Genomic DNA, 27086 nt, shown 5'->3' on the forward strand with positions numbered 1-27086 from the left:
AGGCAAATTTCAACGTTCAAACTTCATCTACTGTTAGACTTGGAGCAATTTGTATTAATCACAACACAGGCAGCTTAGTTAAAAGAAAAACAAAACTAAGCTTGTGAATTTCTACCAGTTTACAGAAATGATGTATTATGATATTAAGAATAATTTTTAGTGCCTTTATGTGTTAATATTTTAAGAGACTACCTCCATGCACGCTCATTTTCATTCTCAAGTATTTGTTGACTGTGGAAATAGTAATGGGTCAGATAGCAAATTATATACTACCACTCACAAACATTGTTAATGTTCATGTTCACATCTTACAACAGTCTGAAACAGAAAAGGGCCCTAAAATGCTGTAAACCTAGTGTAATGTGAGCTCGATCAGAATTTAATATTAAAAAGTCACCTTGTAATTTACTTCAGACAACAGTCAGATTTTTTATGAGGATTATTATCTAGGTATAATTATAACTGGTTTTCATGATGATCAAAGCTTTTATGGGCTGAAGCAGAGGCTAGCTTTGATATTAGAGGTTAACCCTAAGAAGCGCTTTAGTTCACTCTCAGTGTCATCTTTTAAGTTTTACAGAACCCATAATTGCCTAAAACTTGGACTTCTGCTTAAAAAAGGTACAGCAGTTGAAATACCATTTTCACTGTTCATTTCTGTTTTAAACATCACTAATTTGGCAGATGTTTATTGACAATGTAGTTCTAATACCGTATTTGGTCAGAATTAGCCTTCATTGCACAGCTGGGACACACACCACCACCATTCTTTGAAACTTTGCTCTCACAGACACACCTAGTCCTCTCCCAGTGCCTGAAATACAAAGCTTTATGGTGATGCATGCACTCAGCAGAGAACAGCAGTTGTTGGGTACACTGTTATCCCAGAGAAGGTTCTTCCTCCTTTAATCATTCTTGTAATGACTATACCACACGTTTTCACAATCAGATCAATGAATTCCTAAAAAAGAAACCTGTGCTGCAGAAAGGCATCCAAACCACAACTTTCCTATAACAATAAAATAAATTCACTTCCATTTCTGAAATTGCTATCCTACTTGTAAGCCTCATGGTTACCCTACTATATTACAGCTACATCAGATTATTACACTATTTCTTCTGTGCTACAGAAATGTGACTAAACCAACCTTTAGACCATGACTTTGAAAGGAGAATGTAATTTCAATCCTTATTCTCATCTAGTGCTACGCACTAGAACTAGCCAGGGAAATTTAAATGTCTAACTCTGACCTTTATTACATAGTTCACTGGTCCTGAAATATTTTGTTCAGTGTTGGCCCCATTGCCAAGACCATGGAAGTTCTGTGCCTCCTGGCTGAGTTGCAGGTCTGCCACAAGGCAGGACACACACAAACACCCTTCCCCGGCATTCTCTTGAAAATCCAAATGTACCAAGGTCAAGACTCCTGTGTGCACACCTCTGTGTTGGCAAACCATGCCAAAGCATCCCGAATTTCTGTGGAGGATTCTGGAAAGGCTGATGCATCCCACCTTTTCCATAAACAGAGAACCTAGCTGTGTGGACTGGAGGAAAACCACAACCATGCTTCAACACACCGCTTTGGACAGGCTTGGAAATTACAAACACCTGCCTGCAGGTCTAGTGGTTCTCCAAAAATTCCTGTGTCTGGCATGGGCCAGCACACAAATTCTTCAAGAGTCACAGACTTTGGGAGATGCCAAAGCTCCTTTCTCACAAGCACTGATGTGGAAGGGTCCTCATTTTAATCACATCAAGAGACCAGTGCTTGTCTTCAGTGTTACGCTGGCTCACTTAGAGCATATTTAAAACAAAAACAGTATGATGCCCTTTCTCACCTAACTCTACTGAAAGAATCCTGCCAAGGCGGAGTTATATAGAAGAGCTATCAAAAAAGACCCCAAACCCAGACGCAAGACAATTTGGAGAACAGCTGTGAAGCTGTAATAAATTTGATTTGGTTCATGGGTACCTGTGCTGATTTTCCAGAAGTTGCCATCTGCTGTCCTAAAAAAACTTTGTTTTTGAGGTTGCTATCTAACCAAAATACTGCACTCCTCCACTCTGGAGATGAGTGAGGGCCAAATTCTCAGGATCTTGTAACAGAGCAATCCATGGTGGTCAATGAAGCTGTGCTTGCTCATGTCCTCCCTCTGCCTGCAGCACTTAGTTCCAGTGAAGCAATTTCTCAGAAACTCAGCTGGCCTTAGACTATACAATTCAGAGTACTTTGTCACTGTGAAGGGCATTAGAGGGACTTTATATATAGCCTAATGTCCATGGGAATTTTAATCTCAGGAGGACTACAATATTCAGCTCCTAAGAAGGAAATGAACAAGGTACAAGGAAATCTGATTAAAAAAAACAACCCTAACCCCATTTTGTAAGGTCTTTCTTAAGGCTTTTCATATCACTTTAGAATTGGCTCCAGAAACTGCCAGTTAAAACAGGTTGTCTGGCTCACTCATCGCATTTGAAACAATATCTTTACTCCCTAATCAGGCTCTAAACTTAGAAAAACAATTGTGGTTTAGAATTTCCAAATGCGTATTTAGACTTTATGATTCATTTGGAGTTAGAGAAGTAAAACCTGGCTAAACAACCTGGCTAAAACACTGAGGTCTCACAACAAGCCTCACTTTGTATGACATACATTGCTTTTTAGTGAGCCTCATTTTCTTCTTGCTTTTAAGTTCTGTCTGCTTAGAAAGTATGTTGCTTTGGGAGAGTGCTATCAGAACTAGTAATGATTTTGATTAATTCTGCATCCATTAATTCTGCATCATATAAGGGACTTCTTATAGGCTAATTATAATTCAAGTCAGCATGGTAACTATTTCTGAGGATAGAATAACAACACTTGTTTTAAGAAGCACCTAATTTTTAATTCTTTTCAATGACTGAACTGCGAAGAAGTGTTTGGCCCCAAATTGTTTCTGTTAGAAAAGAGTTAGATGACAAATCTAAGGAATTTTTGTTGCTCTTCTGAAAGGTAAGGAGCTTTATTGCATACCCTCATTTCTGGCCTTATAAAAATGTGTATTTGAGGTACAGAAATAATTTCAGAATACTGGTATCAAATTTTCTTTGTGGATGACAAAGTACTTGATTTCTGAATACAGTTGGACTTTGATTATTCAACTATTTTCAAAAATTTTGATTTGGGGTTTTTTTTGTACAAAGAAAAATTAAACTATGGTATAAAACATTTGCTGTGAAGTAGTTCTTATAAGCTCAGTCTTCCAACCAGTAATAGCTTTAGAGCAAGCAACATTCTGTGCTTTGGTTCCTCATGTTTTAGCATTTTCCAGGACAGAAAATAAGAGATTTGGAGGATATAGTTTCTGAGAGATTAACAAGAACTGGAAGCATGTATCTTGAAGGACACCCGAACAAGCACTCCTGACACACACATACTATCCAATGTTAATGATGATTTCATTTTCTGGCTTTGATTCTCAAAATCAGCTCTGGGAAATTACATGTCTACACTATGAAACTGATTTGTGCCATAATATATGGAAAGCAGACAGCTAGGAATCAGTGAACAAAACTAGATATGTAACTATGTACATACAGATATACACTTCCACTATGGAAAGCATATAGTCAAAACACATTGCACAGGTGTGCAATGTATTTTACCTACCCACACAAAGAGATACTTCTGAAACCTAGCCCACCAAAGGCGGGTACTAAGTCCTATTTTTTTAGATCAGTTCTCATTTTCACCCAGAACACACATCCTTATCACCTACTCTCCAGTACTTAACCTGTACTACAGTACGCATTTTCAGCAGCTCAGGCAGAGGAGCCACTTTCAAGAACACTGTATGTGAGTGATGAAAGCCTGGAAATTTGATCACACTCGCATATTTATATACATATATATGTATCAGCTACAGCAAGTGTATATCAGAGAAAAATAAATTCCCTCAAATTTCAATTGATGCAATTAACATGTTCAGCCCATCTCTGTATCCAGGATTTGGACAGGCCTGTCACAAAATCAGAGGGTTCCTTCCAGCTCCTGGGTTCAGGCTAGAAAGAGTTCTGAATATGGTGACCTATCAGATAAAGATGAACTGAAGCCTGGGCAAGAATATCTGAGTACTGGAGGAAATGGAGAGAGAGACAGACCCTGCAGGTTTCCTGTTAACACTATCAAGGAATAAAAACAGGAAGAAAAATGGAAATACCAAAAATGAAAAATGCATTAGGAAAATGTGAACAGCCTTCCTAAGAACTCCTGTGAGAAAAGGGGAATTTACCAAACTTTCCTACAGGTGGTAAATGGCATTGACTCAAAACCAAAATGCTTAGAACTACCATTCGCTTCAGATTTCCTTTCATTTTGCTGCCAGATGGTAAGAACAGCACTTAAACACATAAGCTTCAACAACAGTTGCTCTCTTTTCTACAGGAGTTTAAACAGGAGACTAACTTCTATGCATTCAGCTTGAAAATTCTCTCTCATTTTCTCTGAAATTTCTCTTTTGTAACAGAACTAACTGGCTGAAAGTAGTGTCAAGTCTTCTAGACCTTAAAAAAGTACGTTCTGTGGAGCAGAGTGTCTTTCGGTCTTCAGAGGGTAAGATGTCTGAGTAGGTATAGAACAAAAAAAAGAAATTTAAGTACAGAAGAAAATTAGAGCTGCTTTTGCTTTCATAAAAAGAAAAATAAAAGGATATAAAATCGATTCGAATTCCCACGTTCTTATCCAGGTTTTTCTGAAACCTTGCTCAGGCATAGTCCCAGGGAAGTCAATCCCAAGAAATTGTATAGAAAGATACAAGGCATTGCATACTGGTAAGTCTATTGAATCAGCCACTTCCACTGGATTTTAAAACACAGAAAGCTTTCCATACTTCCCAAAAGCAGCCTTTCTCTTCTCATGTCAAACCATTCAACAGTTCAGTTTTCTTGAACACAATAAAATAAAAATTTATATGCGCTTGTAAGCCTCAGTTCAGTATTTGTTTTAAAAACTGAGGGACAAATGCCAGAAACACCACAGAAAATCTAGATCCTGCAAAAAGTGCTGTTACTGAGAAGAGGCTTGTCTTTTGTGATGGCTTCTCGCTGCAGTGAAGAAAGTGAGAACTGTACAGGCCAAATTCCAGAAAATGCAATGCAATGGATTTGAGAGATGTCTGACATTACAATGAATGAGGGCATGCATGATTTCCATTACAGTAAGCAAGTGCTGCTTTGTAGGTATCTTCCTACAAAAGCTATGAGATAAAACAGACACACGAAGTTTGTGTTTCACAGACAGACTTCTGTGTCTGCTTGGCATCAGTCGGGGGATAGTAGAGCGATGAGTTAATATTCTGAGTTTAGGTGGAACACATTCAGGGCTCATTAGGTTTCCAGCCATTCCTAAACAGCAACAGGTGCTTGAGAAATGCTTCTCCAGTATGTCACAGACAGCTTCTTCACTGTCTTGGAAATAACTGACTGCGCTTGTGTTTCCTCCATGGCACCAACTGACAATGAGGAGAGAACGAAAAGGAACAGGAAGAACTCCCAAAACATCTGCATGTGCATAGTGAATGGCTCTAGAAGAGTAAGAAATAAAAGGCCCTGCTGCATACCCTGAATTCAGATATGATACTCGCCTGTCTGTCCAATGTTGCTGCTCATTCAGACTCCGTATCACATTCAGCCAAGCCCTAACAGGTTCCCAGGAACATTGATTAATTAATTGAAATGGCATTGTAAGAAGCTGGAAGTTTCTCAGTGATTAGTATTCATTAATCCTTTATGTACTTGAAGCACACAGGACTAAATGTCTTGGGAAGCTTGTTTAGCCATGGGAAGAAAGATGAGATGTAGCTGGACAGTATGGTCCACTGCCTGGCACAGCATTTGTGTTGGCACAGGTTGGTTTAGCTTTTGCAAAGAGTGCTGTGCATGTGCACAGTTACCTAAAACATTTCATAATACAGCCTGCCACTGCAGAGAAACATTCACAAGGAAGCAATTTTAAGTTCAACTAACAGATTTAAAGAAAAGGGGACTTAATATTTAACATTTAAGAACTGTATCCAGGAATTTTCAATGTGTAGAATAAACCTGTACCTTGTAACCTTTTCCTTACCTCTCAAAAAGTTTGGAAAAGGCCTGAAAAATCTCTGCCAACAGCTACTGGGCTGGCATGCAAATGCACAAGAATGCTGTAATCTGTTTGTTAGGAAAAATTTCCCTTATGGAAACTTACATTTTGTAACAAGTTCTTAGATGTTGCAATGACATTGTGAGAGGTTTCTGCTATGTCTTTGATGTTATACCACTACTGCAAATCACTATTAAGATAGCATAGCAAAGACAGATCTTTGAGAGGTTTATAAAGTCCGTATGGGAACAGATCTCAAAATCCCTGAAAAAATTGTAACAAACAACAAGGATCACTCAGGGGGAAAAAAAAAAAAAAAAGGATAAAAAATCACTGCTTCAAGTAAGTTTTGTACAAGATGACAGCACCATTCCAAGTCCAGACAGTTGGGTTTCCTCCACGCTCAAGTCTCTCATCTGGGCACTGCTATTTCAAAGCAGCTTTCAATCAATCTCCAGATCACTGGAAATTTGTTTCTCTGTAAGATAACACTGATGCTGTTTTTGTAAATCAACACAATGATCCTACCATGGTGGTACATATATCATTGCTAAAAGGGAGGGTGAGAAAAGGGGATGAACTACTACTTTTCCTTTGCTGATGAGTGCCCATATTCCTAATTCCAGCCATTCTCTGATTTCTGCAACCACTTCTCACAAACATAGTCTCAGTGACTCAGAAAAAATGAGGGTTTTTTACTACAGACTGCTTAATAAAACAGAGTTTACAAATGCCTTGAAATGAACAGCACCCATCCTGCACTTCTGATGTGACCAGATATGCTTCGCTCTGTCCTGTGCACATTCTGCTTGCTTGTCACCATCCAGGTCACACACAGGTAGCCACCTCAATGCAGAATTGCACTAGATGAAATTTCTTCACTGAAACATCACCAGCCTCCCTCTGGACTAGACTTAAACAGAAAGTATTTTCCTAAATGATTAATATTTGACCAAATTATTCCATTTTATTCTGCACTGTTTTTCCACTGTATCCACTGAATTTGGAAATAAATTTTCACTGGGCAAAACTCCCACACTTTATCCATTTTTCACTTCACATTTTGTCTTTTAGGTGATTCTGGAAGCTCCCCTTCTGAGCCATTCTTATTGCCAACAAGTAATTTTCCCGGAGCAGCCACTCAGATGTAGACTTTTTTACTTAGTGGTTATATGCATGGACATGTGGCCTGCATGAACATGGAAACCCCAAAGACCAGCCACAACTCCAGTTGCTTTTGGCAAGTGTCCCCAGGACGAGTGCCTCAGGCAAGTGCCCCACTGACCTCCAACTGAGCTACCTCTTTGCTCACTGTTAAAGTAAACAGAATAGGGATTGCTGCCAAAGGCCCTTATAAAAATAGTTTATTCACACAAGACTCTTCTTCTGCATGATCTTCACTACTCAATATGGTGTTCATCCTTGCAGAAAATGAACAACCTCCATGGGAAATATATTTTCAGCTGTTACAACACACAAAATTTAATATGCACATTCAATTCTTCCCATAATTCACTAGTAACACAGAAGGGACATTATGCCTCAATGGTGTGGCAATTCACAGGTCCCTGGAGAAAATCAGTGCAAGTGTTACATTCCATGAGATAAATCCTGAATCCTACCACAGTGGACATGAGTTTGGTCTTTGAATAATCCTCCTTGTTATGGGGGAAATTCTATAAACTGTCTCCTTGAGACATATGCAGGCTCATGCTGGAAGGCAAAGAAAAAGTTTCAAAGCGATTTTGTTTTCTGAAAGGATGATCTTTGTCACAACGGAAAAGTGGCCATTCTGATCTGTGCTCACTCAGGATATGTGAATCTGCTCACTCTGTGCAGAATCACACAGTTACAGCTCAAACTGTGCAAATGTCTGCAGCTCCCAATGCAACCACTTATGCCAGAACTAAACCAACTATGTGTCTTTTATATCAGCTTACCTAAAGATTCCAGACAAACTGGAAGCCAGGGACTAAACCAGGTATTGTGTCAGGGACTGCAGCTAATACTGAACAGAATATTATTAAAACATTTTGACTTGTCAGTGGAAATCACTGCTGTGTAACGGAGCACAGAGTATTTTTGTCAACAGAGCCAGGTCTCCACAGCCTGTGTACAATTAATGCAGTTCTCCGGCTGGAGGCTTGGCTAATTCAGTAGATTATTGCTACTGGAAAGCACACATCGAAGTGGAAACCAAGTAAAACTTTTGATGACAAGACTTTTCCATTGAATAAAAAAAAAATTTAAACCCTCTACTATTTTATATTAAAAAAAAAATAACTAGAATGTTCTGCCTCACATTTTAACGTAAGATATACTGTTTGCCTACCCATACACACTTAACCAATTTTCCACGTGAGAACTTTCTGTAATAAACCCCAGTTTAATACCAGAGACACAGAAAAAGATGTAAGACAAATACATTAAGTCAATTTGAGCCACATTCTTGCATTTCCCCCTCTTTGTGGTGTTCCCCCCCAACACAACAGGTACTACAGTTTATTTACCTTTATTCCAGGGAGTCCAGGAAGCCCAGGAAGGCCTGGTTCACCCTATACAGGAAAATTACATAATATTACAGACATTATCCAGTTATGGTCGCTATCCAGTGAACAGCCCTGTAAATTCTGCAGCAAGATAAAAGAGCATGAATGATTGCTAGTCAGCTCCAGCAGGACTGATTTTTTCAAAATGAGTGACTTAAATGTACAATTAGTAAGAGTCAAGTTAAGAACTTAGGTATCTTCTGGGAACCTTCAATGTGAAGATGACACCCAAGTTGAAAATCCATGTCAGGAAAGCCAAATAAGAATTCACATTAGCCTTCAGCAATAGAGAAGAAAACAAGCAGCACTGGTTCATTTTACACACTGCCGTTGAAGTTCTGTACTTAGGACAGATGTTTAATTCTGTTCCATTTTCAACTCTGAGCTAGATATTGTGCTGTGTAACTGTCTGATTTAGCTACAAAGCAATTCAGAAGAGCTTGGTTTAAATTGCACAATTCAAGCAGGACTGCCTAATTATAATCGGGCCATCAGTTTTATAGAGCTATCCATAGCATCATTTCAGAGCTTGTTCTTTATCTGTGAATATACACGGTGTCATGAAGGATAGTGGGAATATAACCTTTTACTGCTTTACCCAGAAAAGCCTTGATTATTTAAAATTGCAATGAAAGGACCTATAGAACTCTATTTGCAAGGTAATTTTGTAACAAGTATTGAAAACTGAATGCATTAATTTTGAAATTAGTCTAAGACAAGAATGACAACATTCTCACAAATGGTCATTTTGAGATATCAGCTAAATGGAAAGATGTTGTCTAGGGAAAAAAGATGATGAACAGAAAAAAAAAAAAAAAAGAGCAATAACACATGAAGAAAACATTATTTTAAAGGCTGGGGATTTTACTTTAATATAGAGATGGATTCTAACCAGCACCTTGGATCTGAATATTCCCTGAACTTTCTGGAAGCTCAGGTTTGAACTCTGAAGCCAAATTCTACCTTTATAACGAGTTGAACTATATTCCAGATTTTTTACACTCATGAGCTTTACAGAAATCCAGACTTCAGCTCTGTGGTTTGGGCTGATACCTACAGGCTGTGCTATTAAAATATTTTTTGTCTCCATGTACACACATGCTTATACACACTCATACACTCACGTACACAGTGTATACACACACAAACAAACACATGCACACGTAATATAGGTGCTCATCAAACTGCACCACCCAGAGACACTTCTTTGAGGCAGAGATATTAAATAGACTTGAAATGCTCATGGCAAAGTTGCATTCTGCCACAAACTGAAAAACACAATAGAGGGGCTGCAAATCTCTTTACCAAATGGAATAATTTTTAAGTGGTACAGAAGGATCTGATAACAGCTTCTTTGTCTGTTTTAGTTTCTCCAAAGTTCTAACTGTTCAAATTGCCTACAGGCACAGGAAAGATTCCAGCCTCAAAATATTAACTATAAAGTCAGAGGAAAGAATAGAGGCTAGGATGCCATTTTCAACAGACACTTACTTTTTGGTATGTTGACTACCACTTTCTAAAGCAGAAAATGGGTTATTACTCTTGCAAAAGAATAATGCTCCATTGCACTAACTCCAAATCCCTACTCTGTCTTTCCACTTTTTGCATGAGTAGCCTATTACCATCAACTTTTCTCACCTAATTGTGGAAGCACTAAATTTCACTTGTAAGCACAGAATTTGAAAATTTATAATTTGTAATATATTGCTGCAATAGGTCACTATTTAGTCTTGGGACAGAGCTAACCCCCATACACTCACACATAATAAGCAGAAAAGATTCACCAAAGCCAGTTCAGAGTCACAGTAATCTAAAACAATTAAAATGCCCCTAAAAGATACATCAATATGAAACACAATGAAATCAATCATTATTTCTTAGTTACAACTAGCACTGCAGATGAATGCATAGTATTTGCTTTTTTTTGGACCTTTCCTAATATAAAAGTTCTGAGTGTGATTTATGAGAAGAATGACTTTTAAAGAAACCAAGGCTGTATACTAACTCTATTACATAACAGCAGCACGGGTCATTCTGTCACCTCTGAGCACAATATGGCCCACAACAGCCTTGTCAGACTGCTGTAACATTGTCACATTTCATTTCATGCAAATGGTATTCAGCTGGGCAGCTCAACAAATATTTGTCCTTAGAAGATGGATAAGGGACAACTAGAAGAAGAGGAAAAAAGGAAAATATAAGAAAGAAAAGAAGACACAGGAAGGAAATACAAATAGGACATAGAGAAGGGGAAAAGCATCAAGATGAGGTAGGTGGCAGAGGTGTGCCCCCAGTTGGAAAGAGAGCCTCCCACAACCTCTGGTGGTGTGAACAAGTCCCTGCTAAGCAGGGGTGCAGAGCAGCAGACATGGGGCACCTGTCTGGAGGAGGCACACTGAACAGGCATATTATGGGAGCTGATGGTCGGGGCTGGGGCACCAGTGTGGCATACTGGGAACTCATGAGTTGAATGGAAGGAAGACACTAAGCCCTCCTTTGGTGTGAAAAAGAAGGTGAGAAAGTCTGAACTGCATACCTCTCACTTATCCATGGTGCCTGAATCAGAGCAAATCTGAGCGCCTGGGACTGAGAACCAGCAGCCTGCTGATAAATCACTGCTAGTTCTGCCTCCATGGCAGCCACTTAATGAGAGTATGAATCTCCACAGGCGCTTAAGTGCATTTTCTAGTTTATTGCCCAAGTAAAGCATATGCTTCAGAATGCACACACTGAATGATTCTGCGGATTAGGTAGCTTTAAACTACTTTGATTACCTTTCCTAATTAAAACTGCACTTTACTAAGGAACTGCATTTGCAACCATAATAGTCTTTGTTTAGTCTCTGATGAGAATTATAATTTCTTAAATAAAAAGACTTAATTTCTTATTTATATGAGGCTTGGGGTTTTTCTTAGTCACCAAAAGACCTTGAATATTAGAAAACGGTTGTCCTGCCATCCACTATATAGAATTTTAGCTCTTGACTGTCTGTCTGGAATACCTCAGCTGGCAGAAGGACTCTGTTCCACTCTGGCAGCAGTGTGCAGGAGATCATTTTCAATGTTGTAAGAGGTAAGAACAGTGCCAATGGCTCCAGAGGGAAACCAAGTATTGCAATGCACAAATCCAGTTCTCTCACTGTCTCTTTGCTCTCCCTGCAGGACCTGCCCCCTACTCTTATGAAAGGGAGCTGAAGGCACAGCAATCACTGTGTTTGATGTACTGTAGATTCAAAGAGTAAATTCCCCAGCTTCAGAGGGCCTCATGCAGCACAGTCATTCTAACTCCTGCAGGACCTTTCCTTGCAGAAGCAGCCTCAGCCACCCAGCATTCAGGGGAATTTCTTACACTGGAAGGAAGAACAGAGTGGCATTACCTGGTCTGTGTCCTTCCAAACACACTGCGTACCTCTTACAGTTTGATTCCCCTCACAGGTGTATGTGAAAGAGATTCTGACCAATATTTATTTTCTTCCTAATGAGATCTAACAATGTACCAGAGTTTGAAGATTAGTAGTCAAACATGCAGGGTTAGCTTGTGATCACTCAAGGAGCAGAGCCATTCTTTGTTAGTCTCACCAGCTGCAACTGGGCAAGCTTTTAATGCAAGAAGTGTGCTGTGGCTAGAAGGGAAGGTGGGTTAGTCAAAATTGCTTTTCATGTTCATTAGTATCATCATTGCTCTGCCTTTTTAAAATACTAAATTATCATAGACCAAATGTGTACATCATTGGGCTGCTAAATTGGACTGCCTCTGACTCATCCCAGTACAGGTAAGTGCCACTGGTAACACAGATGTAACATAAATTATCACAAATCCAGCAGAAAAGGGAAACAGAACATTTCCAAGTAGTACCTTTTGTCCAGGCCGTCCAGATTCACCAGGTTCACCCTAAAAGAAAACCGATGAAAGACATGAGATCTGGGAAAATGAATTAAAGGTCGAGCTGTGGAAAACCGTAACATTAATGATACCCCAAATATGTGTGACACTGTAAAGTAACATGCACCCCTCTTCTCCTTGTTCAACTTCTTTAGAACTACATTACCTTAATTCCAGCCGCAGAAGAGCCAGGGTCACCCTGATACAAAATCCACAAGAAATAATCATTCTTACTACATATACAGTTTCCCAGGAAACACATAAAACAAATCATATAATAGTATAGCAACATCACATAGCAAAATAACTGCATAGCAAGGTTGCATGGTTTTTGTGCTGCTACATAGGAGTTTAACTAATTAATTACATCAGTGTGATTCAGAAAAGGAACAGTATTGTTTTCAAGAACATGCAGAGAGATCCAGCTTCACTCACCCAAACATCTATTATAGTTAACCTCAAACTTCACAACTAATAATGTAGATGTAATAATTGCAGACGTTGTATAAATGTACTTCACAAAGCCAGAAGATGGGACATCCTTTGACATCTCTAAATTGCTGATCTACATTAAAAATAATTTACTGCTGTTTACAAAGAATATGAGTGACCATTTTGACCTAATTTTATAGATGGCAAGTGTCAGGTCTCAACTGACAAAATTTTTTGTGCTAATGAAGATTTACCTTGAAAAAAAACTCCAGTGACCTATGAGTTTATCTCCATCAGGAGCTAGGTCATAGCTCTATTTCCTCAACACTCCAGCATATTTAAACTGATAGATTAAAGCATGCAATGTTATACTTTACAGGATGAGACAGCTACAGTAATTTACGTATTCAGGAAAGGTCTCTGTTCCGAGAAGGCATCTAGCATTCAAAAAGATTTGCCTACATTTTGCTGGGTTGACTGAATTTCATAGGCAGTGATATGCACAGGACAGTTTTTTTCTTAAACAACATGCCAAAGAAAAAAGAAAAAAAAACCTACTGAAAAGTTTGCTAGTCAGACTACATACTATTGAAGATGACTAGTGTGCTTCTATTTGAAAAATTGTTTAACTGTTCATTATTTAAAATAATTGTACATTGTTCACTGAAAGTAGCAAGCTGCTACATGGCAGCAACTTCAAGCTCCTGAGAAGCCTGCCTGTGATTTACATAGGCAAAATAGAAGCCAGTACTGAAATACACTTTGAAGATGTATATGCAGGGTATAAATGCTTAATATTCTTTGTACAAAATACAGATAGAGGACACCCATTCCTGATGTCTCTGTGAATGCCATAGAAAGATGTTTGGCTATGGCATCTTTTTGGTATTATCTTATAAAATTAAATTCTACCAGTTAACACGCTCACTGGCCTCTGAAGAACAGGAATACACAGTTAGTGCAGCTTGCTCTTGAGTGAAGAAAACACAAAAATCAGAATATTGAGGTTGATACATGCATGGAAACCTGAGCTGCCTCATTTTGATAGACATGCATGAGTGACACTGCTAATATCCCTTACAAGCATGTACAACTGAAAGCCTCAAGAACCTTTTATAGCTATAAAGGGTCAAAGCAACTAGTGAGACACATTAACCAGTTAAACATTTCGAAGGGCAACGATGGATATGGAGAAGATAAGACACAAAATATTTATAATCCACCTTCGTGCAACTATAAAAAAGAGCATCAAAGAAAAAATTACAGTACAGTATGTTCTCAATTTACTGATGAGTCAAGACAGTTTGCAAATGAAGCAACTTTAGCAGAGAAACATGTACAAAGAAGGAAGATACTTGGTAGTTTCTAGGGACCAAGGCTACAGAGGAAGAACAGAAGCAAGAACTCAAGTTTGGCATTTACACTGTCTTCAAAGTAGGAGAATTCAACAAAGACATTTTCATTCTAAAGTCTCAGGTCAAGAATCAAGGACTCAAGTCCCTATTTTTGAGTGTCACTAGGTACAGCAGTTCAGAAAACAAAGCTACATTTTTTGCACAAACAGGAACCTGCTCCTATACCAAATCTGAATCTGCTGCATCGTGGTATCTCACTCTCTCACCATACGAACAAAAATTTATTATTTATCTCAAAACATTACTTAAGCTTTTAAAGAAATGTTTTTAAGTTTTATGAATGATGGATTAAATCCTCTAAGCCTATGTATAGCATTATGATCTAGTGCAATGTTCTCTGCTTATTTACACAGAATTAATGGCTTGTTTACTGAGCAGGAGGGGTCTGTACATGTATGTGGCTGAACACCCAGAACTGAGTGGATACTGGGCTTATCTCTGAACACATTCAGCAGCTCTTTTAGAAAGAGTCGTTACAAAGAGCCTTATAAGTCTTACAATACAGATAGAAATACAAATAAATATAGAAAAACAGTCAAGTCTGCTTTATGAACAAATTAATTAAACGTGTCCAAAACAGTCATTCTTATTTCCTCTGCCACTTAGAAATTGCTGGGCATCTTCATGCCGGAATTATACAGAATGATCACAGAGCAAAAACTTCCCCCTATGCTGAAGAACAGGAAAGAACACAAACCCTGTTAAGCAGCTCAAGTGTAAAGTAATGACACCAAGTTTAATGCTTACTCCTAAATTATCTGCCAGAAACCACCCTTGTAAGCTCTCTAGAAAGTGCTGTTTGCAAAGCTACCTATCAGAAACGTTAAGCTGTAGCTCTGCTCTAAGAATGGTATCTTTTTTCCTGGGTGGCAGATTGTCTTGTAGGCAGGGAAGAAGAAGAAAAATATTGAAAGTCAACCAAGTCACAGCTCTGGAAAATCTGGCAAAAATTAATGCAGAGGATTCGAACCTGTTATGGTTAAAGCAGCGCACTCCAAACAAACAGAATATATTCCCACGTCACCACCCCACCTCTGAAACTCATATGAAGCCTAGAAGAGATGGGAGACTTCTGCATTATGAAGTTCAGCAGGTGTCTTGAAATTTCTTCAGATACAGCAATATATATATGAAGTCTCCTAACAAACTATACTTCCAAGTTGATTCCAACTTGACTGCCTAACTGTTGGAAGTTCACACAGCAGTATTTAAAACTTTATATTTGGCCAGAAAGGATCTCCCACTGAAAGAAGGAGAGAACTTTTTTCTTTCCTTAAAAAAGATCCCAAACAGGGGGATGTGCACACTGATATGGGCAATATTGGCATTCTAGTGGATGCAAGCTCAGCATTCACAGCTAATGAAGTAGAAAAGCAACAGGTGAAGTTGCACTAGGCCACGCAGAGAGATTAAAAACTTACCATTTACTTGTTGTAGAACTATCTGAACAAAAATCTCATACTTGTAGCAGATTATATTCTTAAATCACATAAGAGGTGGTCAAGATTATGTTACCAGCATACATTGTGTAAGTAAGTAAATAAGGTTCTGAAGACTTTCATCTGGGTTAATAAGCATGACTGCAGATAAAGTATTATTTAAATTAACTCCAAGAATCAAGTAACTTGACTATTCTTAAAACTAATGTCTATTTTTAATTGCTGATTTTAGAATATGCCTTAAAATATTTGTGCTCTTCAAAGTACAGATTAAATGCACCCAAATGACAGATCCTGAGGGATTTGCATGCATTCCTTACCAGCTTGATAAATCCATCATAAATTTCTCCTTGCACGGAAATGATGTAAGTTGGTTAAGCATTACACATGCAGGGGTACAAGAAAAAATGCTTATGCTTCTGCCCAAGTGTAATCACTAAAATAAATGTTTTTTAGAAATATATGAGTTCAAAAGTGATGGCAGAAGAGATCAGTATGTCTGACCCTTTCTCATGTGCAACACAGCCTTTACCCTGATTGCTAAAGACTGACTTGTGTAAGGAAACCACATTGAAAACTCCAGTTCAATTTTCTGAGCGTGAGTCTCACATAAAAGAAAACTCAAGAAAATAAAAATTTTGACAGAAGCTATTTTTTGGTGATTTCTGCAACATCTTGGTACCTTGCAACAATGAACTAAGAAGGTATAAAGTGAGGTTATTGTTGATGTCATGTAGAATGAAGATTTGAAGTGTGGTTATCGTCAACTCTTGATTTTCCAGCTGCCAATTTTGGAGGGAAATTGCCTATCATGATACCATAATTTTTGTCCCATATTGGTTTGGTCCCTCTCTTTGATGGAAACACAGAAGGGGAAAAGTTAAAGGGTGTATCAGAAAACGTGGCTAAAATTCAACAGAGCAGTTCCAGCTGGTGGGTTGTGGCCAAAGCTTTGTATGATGAAAATTTCAACAAAGAGGAGTGCTAGCTAGAAACACGATGATGTATTCTGCACTAGAGTTTCTGCTGTATGAAGTCAGAAATCTTATGCTTAGTTGAACAGAATAGTGAAAATTTTTCTGCTGCTCATAAAAATGAACTCAACTAAATCACGCACCTTTAGAAAACCCCCAGCTCAAAATGCATTTTTCTTTTGAACAAATTATTATTTTCGTTAGTTGGTTATACTATAAACACACCTAAGGCACACATTTTCTTCTCAACTAAGAAGCAGTGTACCTTTTCTCCTGTGTCACCCTTCAGTCCATTCTCGCCAGCATCCCCCTATAATTAAAATACATGTTATATTTTAATGATTTTATGTAAGCACACAGTATGCAGAGAAGAGTCAGCATTCCAACATGATTAGCAAGTTGATTTTGTTATTCAGATAGTCAATCTCTCTGTGACATGGTCAGGAAGTGGTGATGTCTTATACAGACTTCACTATAACTGCGACCCCTTTCACAGATCCGAAAAAAAGCCCCACCACAAAGTATCAAAATACCTGTTGGTATAATCTACCAACTCTCCCAGTTCATTGCAGCTCAGCAAGGAAGGAACGATTTAATGATTTCATGATGATTCAACACTTTAAATTACCACTACATTTTTCTTCCCAATGCAGAAACATTCACCTAGATGCATCTAATAAAACTCAGATGACAGTTACACAATTCCAGTACTTTTTATTAGGATTCTCAAGTCATTTATAGCATCTACTCTCTGAGTCTGAAGTCCTCCATGAATGATTCACAAACTAAAAAAAATTCACTAAATGTCACTCCTCCAAGGAGCTACCAAATGACTTTCTCTCTACACAAAATCTATGCACTCTTTATTGTTTAAAAAGTGATGTTTGGATAACACCTTTTCATGGCTGAGTAGGTATCTTCTACTCAAAAAGTGTCCAAAATTTTTAAATAAAAATTTCACAATATTTATCTATAAAAAGACCTAATTTCCACCCATAGTCATGTAGCTACATAAGAAGTCCAGACTACACCAAATAGTCTTTGTTATATGTTAAGAATATAGGCTAAAAATTTCTGTGGGACTTGAGGTTCACATAAAGTGCAAGAAGTATTTAAAATGCCAAAAATATTGATAAAAATAGAGCCTAAGTAGACTAAAAAAATAGTCCTGGTCTTGGTCAGATAACCAGTAGTACTATTCAAATAACATTATTCAGTATCTGTCATATTGTTCTGAAAACTTTAATGTGAAATTCCATTCAGAGAGGACTTAGAGAGCAATTTATACATCACAGTCACTGATACAATGGGAACTAGCTAACAATCTAGCACCACTTCAATTAAGGAAACATAGATGAAACACAGAAGAGTAACAGGAATGTCATGCCAAGTTCATTTGACATGATAAAGCATATTGAGGGGATTTGTAACTACACTTTTCAGAAAAAGACAAAGGATAATTATGGAAAAATAGAATGGTTTTAAGTAACAAAAGTTCAGTACATGTTAAAATTCACTGTTATTCCTTTCATGTATGAAAACAAACAAAGTACTGAAGCACTTTAAAAATATTATTTTAACAGAAGAAATTATTTCACGATGCATATTTCATGATTACATACTTCTACATGTGGGGTACAGACTTCCAAGATTTCCCTGGAATATTTTTATGGTGTGCTTTTGAAAATGTGAAATGAATTGCCTTGGCAAAGCATACTTCCAGCTGCTATTACACAGATTTACATGGATCTGGAAGTGAAATTCAGTTGTAGCTGCAAAGACACAGCTAAACACTTCTCAAGAGCAAATGGCACCTCAGTACAAGCAACTTGCTTTTTACAAGTAAGCTCAGCATACTTGCAGAAGATGAGGCTGTGCACAGATTCCTACTCAGAATAAGGCTTATGTAATTTCTCAAACTGCCCCTGTGTGCAGGCGCAGAAGCTTGACTCTAAACTCATTGTGCTCCTACCAGCCACTATGCCTGGAAGAGCAGAATTATACTCTCCTGCAGCACAGAGTTTTATCCCACCCCCTTGTCTTGTCTTGGTGTGACTGGACATCAGAGAAGCAATTTCTTGCTAACTCACTGCAAGTAAGAGCACCATCAGCATGCCAGTTGTGCTGCTGGTGCCTCTCCAGACAGCATTGCTTGAGGGCATCGGGGCAGACTCCCTTGCTCTTACTTAAACTGACCCAAACACAAATGGAGCATTCCACTTTTAGTATGTTGAGAACTGGTTATCCAGGTATCACTTAGAGTGTAGTTATCATTTGTTACCTAATTGTTTTATTCCACACAAGTGCCAGAGCATCAAAACAAAGTTATGAGAAATGTGTGGATCTCTAATTTATTCAGACGGGCTCATCACTTTCTGAGACTCGCCACAGTTAGGATTAGTTGCCTGATTGCTCAGCTGTGCAGCCTTTAACACACGATCACTGCACTCTGTGACTAATCCCACTGCAGTAATCACAGATCAGTAACTTCCATTAGTATTATCTGACTCTCAGAAAGGCTGCACAATGCTGCTCAAGTTCTAGGGAGTAGCTGTGGTTTTTTATTTTTAAACTTGGAATCAGTGCACTGGCGACTTTCCAAGCAAGTTATCCAAAACAGAACCACAACAAAGGAAGTGAAATGTCTCACCTTTTCTCCTCTTTCTCCAGGGTCACCCTGAGGAAAATGATTGGAGCAAAGAAGTCATAAGTTACTAACTCAGGCAAAAATCAAAGTGTTAGTATTACTACCATTACTAATAATTATGTCACTACTGACAACAATGTCTCAGATGATACAATCCAACAAGAAAATCCCCAATGAACAAAAAAATATTTAAATGTAATAGATTTCAATGGATAATACAACTGCAACATATACTTTTTTAAAGCTTCAGTAGTTTGCATGTGAAGACCTCTCTCCCTATTTTGTCATAGACACTGACAAACAGGCGTATGTCTTTGAGAAATAGCCTGCAGGGACCTAGGTGAATCCTACATGTGGTTCTCCTTGTTTTGGGAACAAACAAAGGAAAAACACAAAGTCTGAATGTGAAGGGAAAGTCTCATGATTCTGTCAATGGCTCAGAAGGTTCCTCAAGAGAGAGAAAATGCCTGAAGTGTCCTGAACTAATTCATAACTGTTTCAGAGCAAAGAGACTTCAGTGCTCCTTACATTCTCTGTAACAATCTCTGTAACAGAAAGATGGCTCATAGCCATTATTTTTTTCAAAATTAAAACATGCTTGAGAAACTGCCAAAGCACTTTTGCACACCAGCCTGACCTTGACAACTCATCTCTGCATTTCTGGCTCAGAGCTGCACTCTGGCTCATCTTTGCCCCTTCTCATGGCTGGCAGTCACCAGGCAACTCAGGGACTACAGCTGTGAATACGAATTAAGCATCAACTGCCATAATTTGGCTTCTTCTGTATACAAAGTAAGAAAAGGTCATGCTCCCAAATGGTTTGTTTTCATTCCTGATGGACAAGCAGCCAGTCAGTAAATGCAAAGAGGCTGCCTTGCTTGTCTGTCAGCTGTAGCATGATGCACAGAATCAGCTGAGGAGCACATGTGCACCAGACACGCTCCCTTGCAGCTGATGGGATTAGAATTTAGCATTACCCCTTCCAAGAGGCCCACAGATCCCATCATCTTGGACATGTTGAGTTTTCTTTTAAATGAAGTTATCATAAGCTTTATGTTCTATTTCACTTGTTCAATATTAGAACAGCAGAACAAATTATATGACAATAAAGTAAGTGCAAAGAGTCAGTCTGATGTAACAAATACAGGCTGAGACATGCTCCTAATGAGGCTTGTTGCTAACTTCTATAATAGCAGGATCAGCCCTCAAGACTTCACCCTGACATTTGTCAAAGAACTGACCACAGCAGTTCTTGAAAAGAACCCTGAAACACATTGTAAGGGGCATAAACAAAGCCTTTCTGAAAAGGTCCCCAAATTCCCAAATACTTGCAGGCATATTGCATTCAGCTGGGAGTGGATGTCTATGCGTCAGTGCCACTGACTGGAATTATACATGCACAGCAGAAGAATATGCTTCTTTATGGGGAGATGTGTAAAGCCTCTTACAGCACTGATCACTGGAGTGAGCAGATCATTAAAAGCCAGTCAGAATATAAAGCCGAGTTGGAAAGCCTGACTGTCATCTACATATGCACTCACACACTCAGTGCTTCTGTTTTTAATCCATTTTCAATACTGACCTTGAGCCCTGCTTCTCCCTTCTCTCCTGCTATGCCAGGCAAACCAGGTTCACCCTAAAGGCAAAGAAAACAAAAGATGAAGTTAAGAAAGACATGATGAAATATATGAGTTTTCTCGTATTGGGTAAGTAATGATAAACAAAATTTAAAAAGACTCTGCAAACATGTACCCCACAGCTGGGCACTAAAATGCCTTATTTCATCAGTTAGCGTGGATTAACCCATATTAAGATAAGAAATTATTCTTCTGAAGGAGATGAAAGCACACAGATGTCAAACTAAACGGAAAGGAGACCTGTGACTCCTGATTCTTAAAATCTGTCCAATTAACCTTAAAAGCACAGTCTTCCCAGCAAGACTGCCAATGCTTTCCTCTTCTCTGCAACTTAGAAATGCTGCAAGAAAGACTTATCTTAATTTATTTTGACATTTGTGCTTCTGGTCTCAGACAGAAGGCATATAACGAAATAAAATGAGAAGGGCTTGTTTCAGAAATGGAAGAATTTGGAAGAACAGAGAGCTTTTCAATTTTAAAAATATACTTTGCTTGTCCATTTTTTATACTCTTATACCAGTGGCTGAAAAGTGGTTTTAAAAGATTTTAAAACTGTCAGTATTACATCAATTTTCCAAATTTTGGGTATGTTTAATGGGTAGTATATTATTCTTCCAGGAGTCATAAATTCTTTTCATAAGTCAATTAGCAAGTAACGCTTATTTTCAATCTTCTTTCCCTCCTTTGAATTTAAAAATAATGGAAAGAAACAATCAAGGAAAAAACCCAAGTCAAAACAAACAAAACTCTAAAAGATATTTCTTAGTGTTTATATCCCGTATTTATGGGAGAACCACTGATATTCATTTTAGATAAAACGATAATGCAATGGTTTTTTTTACTGTAAAACAACTAGAGCATATGGCTAAGTATGTAAACGCTTCTGCGAGTGTATGTCTCAGCTTCACAAGAAATACCTTTTATAACCCTCACACAGAGAACTGCATCACATTTCTGACATGGGTAAGCACATTGAAATAACAGCCAAAAAAAAGATTTTAAAAAGTCTGCAGCAAGGTCCTTCTAAAAGTCCTTTGCTATGTAAGTGTATAAAAATCCACTAGCTAACATACCCATCGCATTTAAAACAGCAATTTATATCAGAAACTTAGTGAGCAATTTTCACACAGTGTTCAAACTTAGTACACGTGAACCTATCCTCTACTCAAAGTTACAGAGGCGTTAAGATAAAGGCTTTTCCAAACACAAGATATATTTTCTAGTCCTCCATAAAAGCCTTCTATTAAGAAAGAATTTCTCTCTTACTTCCGCAGGCAGATTTAATCATAGATAAATTAACTCTGATTCTCCATGAAAACAAGTTCCATCGTATTTCTAAATTAGGTAAAGGAATCATTAATTACATTTTAATTTCATTGAGAGTTGGACTATTCCAAAAAACAAAGCTAAAGTTCTAGCAAAACTCTAGTGAGGCACTTTCCAAGCCAGAGAAAAAAATGTTAGGTACCATTAAGCCCTCAGGGAATTAAATAGTCACTTGTGTCAGCCTTTTCTCAAGACCCCTTTGTACTACAGTAGCTGTGAGGCTGATAAAGTGGCACAGGCATTCAATATATGAGTGGTCAGGATTTGAAGCTGTTGGAGATTAGGTGTGAGTGTCCTAAAGGATTGACCTAAAATGCTCCTGAAGAAAACTGCCAGTTGACAAAATGAAGCAGAAGGGACCCATGAATATACACTTGTTTCTCCTCATCCTCACACCCCAAACAAGCTTGTTTCTGTTCCCTTCATTTTTGAACAGCTGCTGTCGGCTTATGCTTTCAGGGGCTTAAATCTCTAATCAAAGGGTTGAAGTTCCAAGCTTGCACTTTCCTCCCAGGTTTATGTATCAGTGCTATGAATGCAGAGGGCTACGATTGTGACAAAAAGGAGGCTGCAAAAACAGAACAAAAAAATTATTTTCTTCACGAAAAAGTGAATATCTCAGTTTGCCACCATAGTAAATCCCCATTCATACCAGCAATCTCATTTCTGACCTACATGCAACTCTTCTATGCACAGCACTACACTTATAATACTGAAAATACTAGGCAGAGACATTTGAAGTGCAGAAACTAGCTCTGAGAATGGGAAAGATTGAAGGCAAACCTAGAAGAATAACACAGAAATGACCTTGTGCCTTTATGTTTTTGAAGTGATTATCATTCTGTTTCTAATGTTCAGAAGAACAGGGAAAATATTCCTTTCCCTATGTCAGATCTCTATTTTCTTGTCGGTACGAGGAATCAGGGAGTAATAAGGCGAAGTGAAAATGTACAGCCCATAAGCTGTTCTATGCCCTAGCCCTGATGAACATTCCCAGTGCACAGCTAAACAAGCTTTGTGCCAGGCAGTCTCCCTTTGTAACTGCATGGCAGTCTGGCTTTATGGGCAGATGTTTTTACAATTCCAGTAAGCCTTAACATAAACCCCCCAAACAAACAAGAAAACCAAATCACAACACAAAAATAGAAGTAGTTATGAAGCAAAGAGCACTTCACTTTTGAAGATGAGTAGATTGATAGCTCTTGATAGCTCCTTCCTTGCTACGCACTAAAACACTGTATCATTTTAGCCATGTTGGTCCCAAAAGATCATTTTGATTCCTGGCATGAAAATAATTTAAAATATTTCTGTTAGGAAGTATAGTTAATTATTTTCCTTCCATTTAGTTACTTTTAGTTATTTATCTCTAAAGGCATGTATTAAAACCAGAGTGCAAAACGCTGTATGAGTAAAAGTGGAGTGTAGAATGCTGTAGGAGTACGCTTCAGCCCCACAGGTTAGTGCTTTGGAGATGAACAAAAAGCCCAGCTGACCTTTAGGAGGCTGAAGACAATGACACTGCTATTCACGGAGTGATGCATGCAAGGGAACACCAGACATTCAACGACATCAATTGACACAATAACTTAAATCAGACTGCTTTTCAACCTGATAGAATGAAAGAAGCTATAAAGCTAAATCCTCAGTGTCACATGTTTTTTACATTCACCAGGCCATGGGTAATGTCTTTCCTGACTGCTGTTGTAGTCTCTTTTCAATAGCATTGACAGCAAAGGTGTTAGGTTGCAGAAACAGTTCTCTTCTGCACATCTGCTAGCTTTGAAATCAAGGCAGCATATTTTTATTTATTTTTTCTTTCACAGAATCACAGAATGTCTGAAGTTAGATCTCCCTCTGGAGATCATCCCTGAGGGCCTTCATTGGATTCTACCCGGTATGTCCATGTTTCTCTTGTACTGAGGAGCCCACAACTGGACACAGTACTTCAAGAGTGGCCTCAACTGTGTTTCTTCCCATTTAAAGAATAATTTCTTCTATAGTACATCTAACTTTAGCCCTCAGCTTGCCTTTCTCCATCCAGGAACTCCTGAGAAATTATCACTCAGTAACAGAGTGATGGCAATCATGTTCCAAAACTTTCTGTTTTCATTACATGACCCAATACACAAATGGACAATAAACTATTGGAAAATGCTAGAAAAGCTTCCTTTTCCCAAATTTCATGTAAAAACTATGCAGCACTAGAAGGTAATTCTCTAGCCTCTGGTCTGCTGCAGAAAAAAACACTGCCACTAGAACCCTTACAGACACCGAAGTGTCCAGCTATTCACCACCAGAATCCAATTTTTTTCAGATAGAGTTTGCTGAATTCACAAATGATCTCAAAATGGTGGAAATAAAAATTTCCAGCAAATGTTCTAGTCTTCATTCACCTACGCAAAATCAATCAGCTTAACTCAGCAGGCGTGTAAATGTTCCAGTAGTTTATTTGATGACAGCCCACACAGAAGTATGCTGCAGACACAGTGGGATTGTTTTGCTGTTGTTTACATGCTATAGAGAAATTGCAGAGCCCCCATCAGTGGAATATTGACAGTTCACTTGCAAAGAGGTATGTTGTAATGTTTGTTTACTGTCAATAACAGGAAAGTCTTTACCATGTTTCAGGAGCAAACCTGTGGATGGGGAGCTGCCACTGACAGCTCCATGTGTTAACCCCAAACACCCTTACAGGAGGACAAGCACTTTGGCTCCTCAAAAATAGCAGCACTCTAACAAACTAAGTTACTGTCACTGCTGCAGTGAATTAGAAAGAAGGCTGTTCCATCAGCAAGCTGCAGTGTTGAGGCATGACTGAATGAGTTACAAAGGGCATCACCTTTAGCTATTCAAAACCCTCTGATAATTTCTAGAAATGGCTTCAACAAAATGCTCTGAGTCTCAAAAGTCTTTGGCTTTTTTTTCCAACTGGTATAAATGATCAAGGCAAACAAAATGCTAACATGTCAAGAATAATACCCAAACCAGCCATTCAATTCAGGAGTTTCAGATAATTTGAATCAAAACCCGAAGGATATTCCTTTGGACACACACCAGAACACCTTCATTCAAGTCCTGACACTCTTGAGCCTATATTAACTGTATAACTGAATTAACATTGACAGAATAACTCTGTCTTTCCTGTATCTGGGCAGAGAACAACCTACAGCACCCTGCTTAATAAATAGGTATAGTAGTTTCCTCAGATACTCTCATGATTGGGGCAATTTTAATGCTTACACTGAAGTGAATCTGAATTTGGTGAGTATTCAAATGTATAGAGCATTGCTTGGGCTCTGCTGGTAACATGAGAAAAATCTGTCAATACGAACTCATAAAATCTACTTCAGAACAGGTTTGAAAATGTATTACCCACTGGAGTCCATATCAAAGAGTCGAGGCAGTTGAAAGCATGCTTCTCCTTACTGGAGTGCTTTGTGCCCTTGAGGCATATACCTTCATATCCAGAATTAATCAGCTAAAAATAACATGGCTGGAGGCCCCAGCTTTTCTTGTTTGTAACAGAAAAACACCCTAGAGGCTGCAGGTCTGAAATAGGTTTTGTTTTGGTGAGATGCATAACTCTGTCTACACCAGCTGGTGGATATCCACCTCACCCTGAAAGAAAGGCTGCCAGTATTGCTATATTTTTCAGTCACTAGAATATAATCAATTTAAGGATAAGGAAATGCAAGAGGCCCCAAACCTAATCCAGTCTAATTTTACTCTAAAATACATAGAAGAGGACAGAGGCTAAAAAAGTGGTTTTTTAGATATGTTACTGTGATTTCCATTTCAAACCAGTGTTGAATTACCTCCTTTCAACTTGCTTTTTGCGCCCCTCAAAAGTAACTTAAAATTGTTTGTTTAAGGACTGGAAATCTCTCCTGGCCCACTCACCAACTGAAATTAAGTGGAAAGGCTCTTCAACAAGACTCAGCTGGCCTGCAAACCTGTCTGAGAATTTGTGAACTGCCTTTATGGTGTTTCCTCCCTTTATCTGAAAAAATGTTAGTACATGCACACCCTTCCTCATTTCTCTGAAGAAATTTGATATTGCTACCTTCAAAATGTGTTCCTACACAGCACTGTACACAGTAATAAGGAAATACATATAAATTAGAATAAAAAGAAGCATGAAGAAAGCAATAACAAATATGCATACCCAGATGCTGAATCTACTGATAAGAAGGAAAATTCTTCTGAGGTTTATCAAATTGCTACTGTCAATCTATCAAAAGAACTTGAAATGAAGGGATCTATCCTGACCACTCATTCTGTTTTCAATACACCCTTATGAAAAAACCCACCAAAATATCAAGTACTACATAAGAAAAAGCCATTTATGGAAGTATAGAGTGAGGGGTTTATGCACTCCAGACCAACTTATTTATAACAAAGAGAGCTGCACAGACTCCAGAAACTGGGTTCCTTCAGGCCAAATACCATCTTGATTTAAGGAATCTCTGCTTTTCTCCTTGTGTCTCTGCTGCAGCCAATGAGAGTCCTTATCAAATCAGTGCCACTTCACAAATACCAAAATTCTATACTTGCAGAGCTGAACTTTCCAAGAAGCCTTTTGTGGCCATTTCAACATGATTAATGTAGGGGTGTGATATCCTTAGATCACTGCAACCTCACATCTCCATGAAGAACCAATGCTTTT

The 27086-nt window shown here is 38.3% G+C and overlaps 1 protein-coding gene across 22 annotated transcripts in view; it reads right to left on the reverse strand.

The window, feature by feature from the left end:
- The window catches only part of COL25A1 (collagen type XXV alpha 1 chain), a 304370-nt gene that overhangs the window by 42930 nt on the left and 234354 nt on the right, over positions 1 to 27086 (reverse strand). For 21 of the 22 annotated variants that reach the window (XM_048302930.1, XM_048302929.1, XM_048302928.1 and 18 more), the window contains 6 exons: positions 21040 to 21093; positions 19461 to 19487; positions 17076 to 17120; positions 12717 to 12749; positions 12524 to 12559; positions 8630 to 8674 (listed from right to left, as the gene is read on the reverse strand). In XM_048302930.1, coding sequence (XP_048158887.1) covers positions 8630 to 8674; positions 12524 to 12559; positions 12717 to 12749; positions 17076 to 17120; positions 19461 to 19487; positions 21040 to 21093 — 240 coding nt within the window. The remainder of the gene's footprint in view (positions 1 to 8629; positions 8675 to 12523; positions 12560 to 12716; positions 12750 to 17075; positions 17121 to 19460; positions 19488 to 21039; positions 21094 to 27086) is intronic. The other variant, XM_048302921.1, reaches the window with a different exon arrangement.

This window comes from Corvus hawaiiensis, chromosome 5, assembly GCF_020740725.1.
Source record: "Corvus hawaiiensis isolate bCorHaw1 chromosome 5, bCorHaw1.pri.cur, whole genome shotgun sequence".
Classification (NCBI taxonomy): Eukaryota; Metazoa; Chordata; class Aves; order Passeriformes; family Corvidae; genus Corvus; species Corvus hawaiiensis.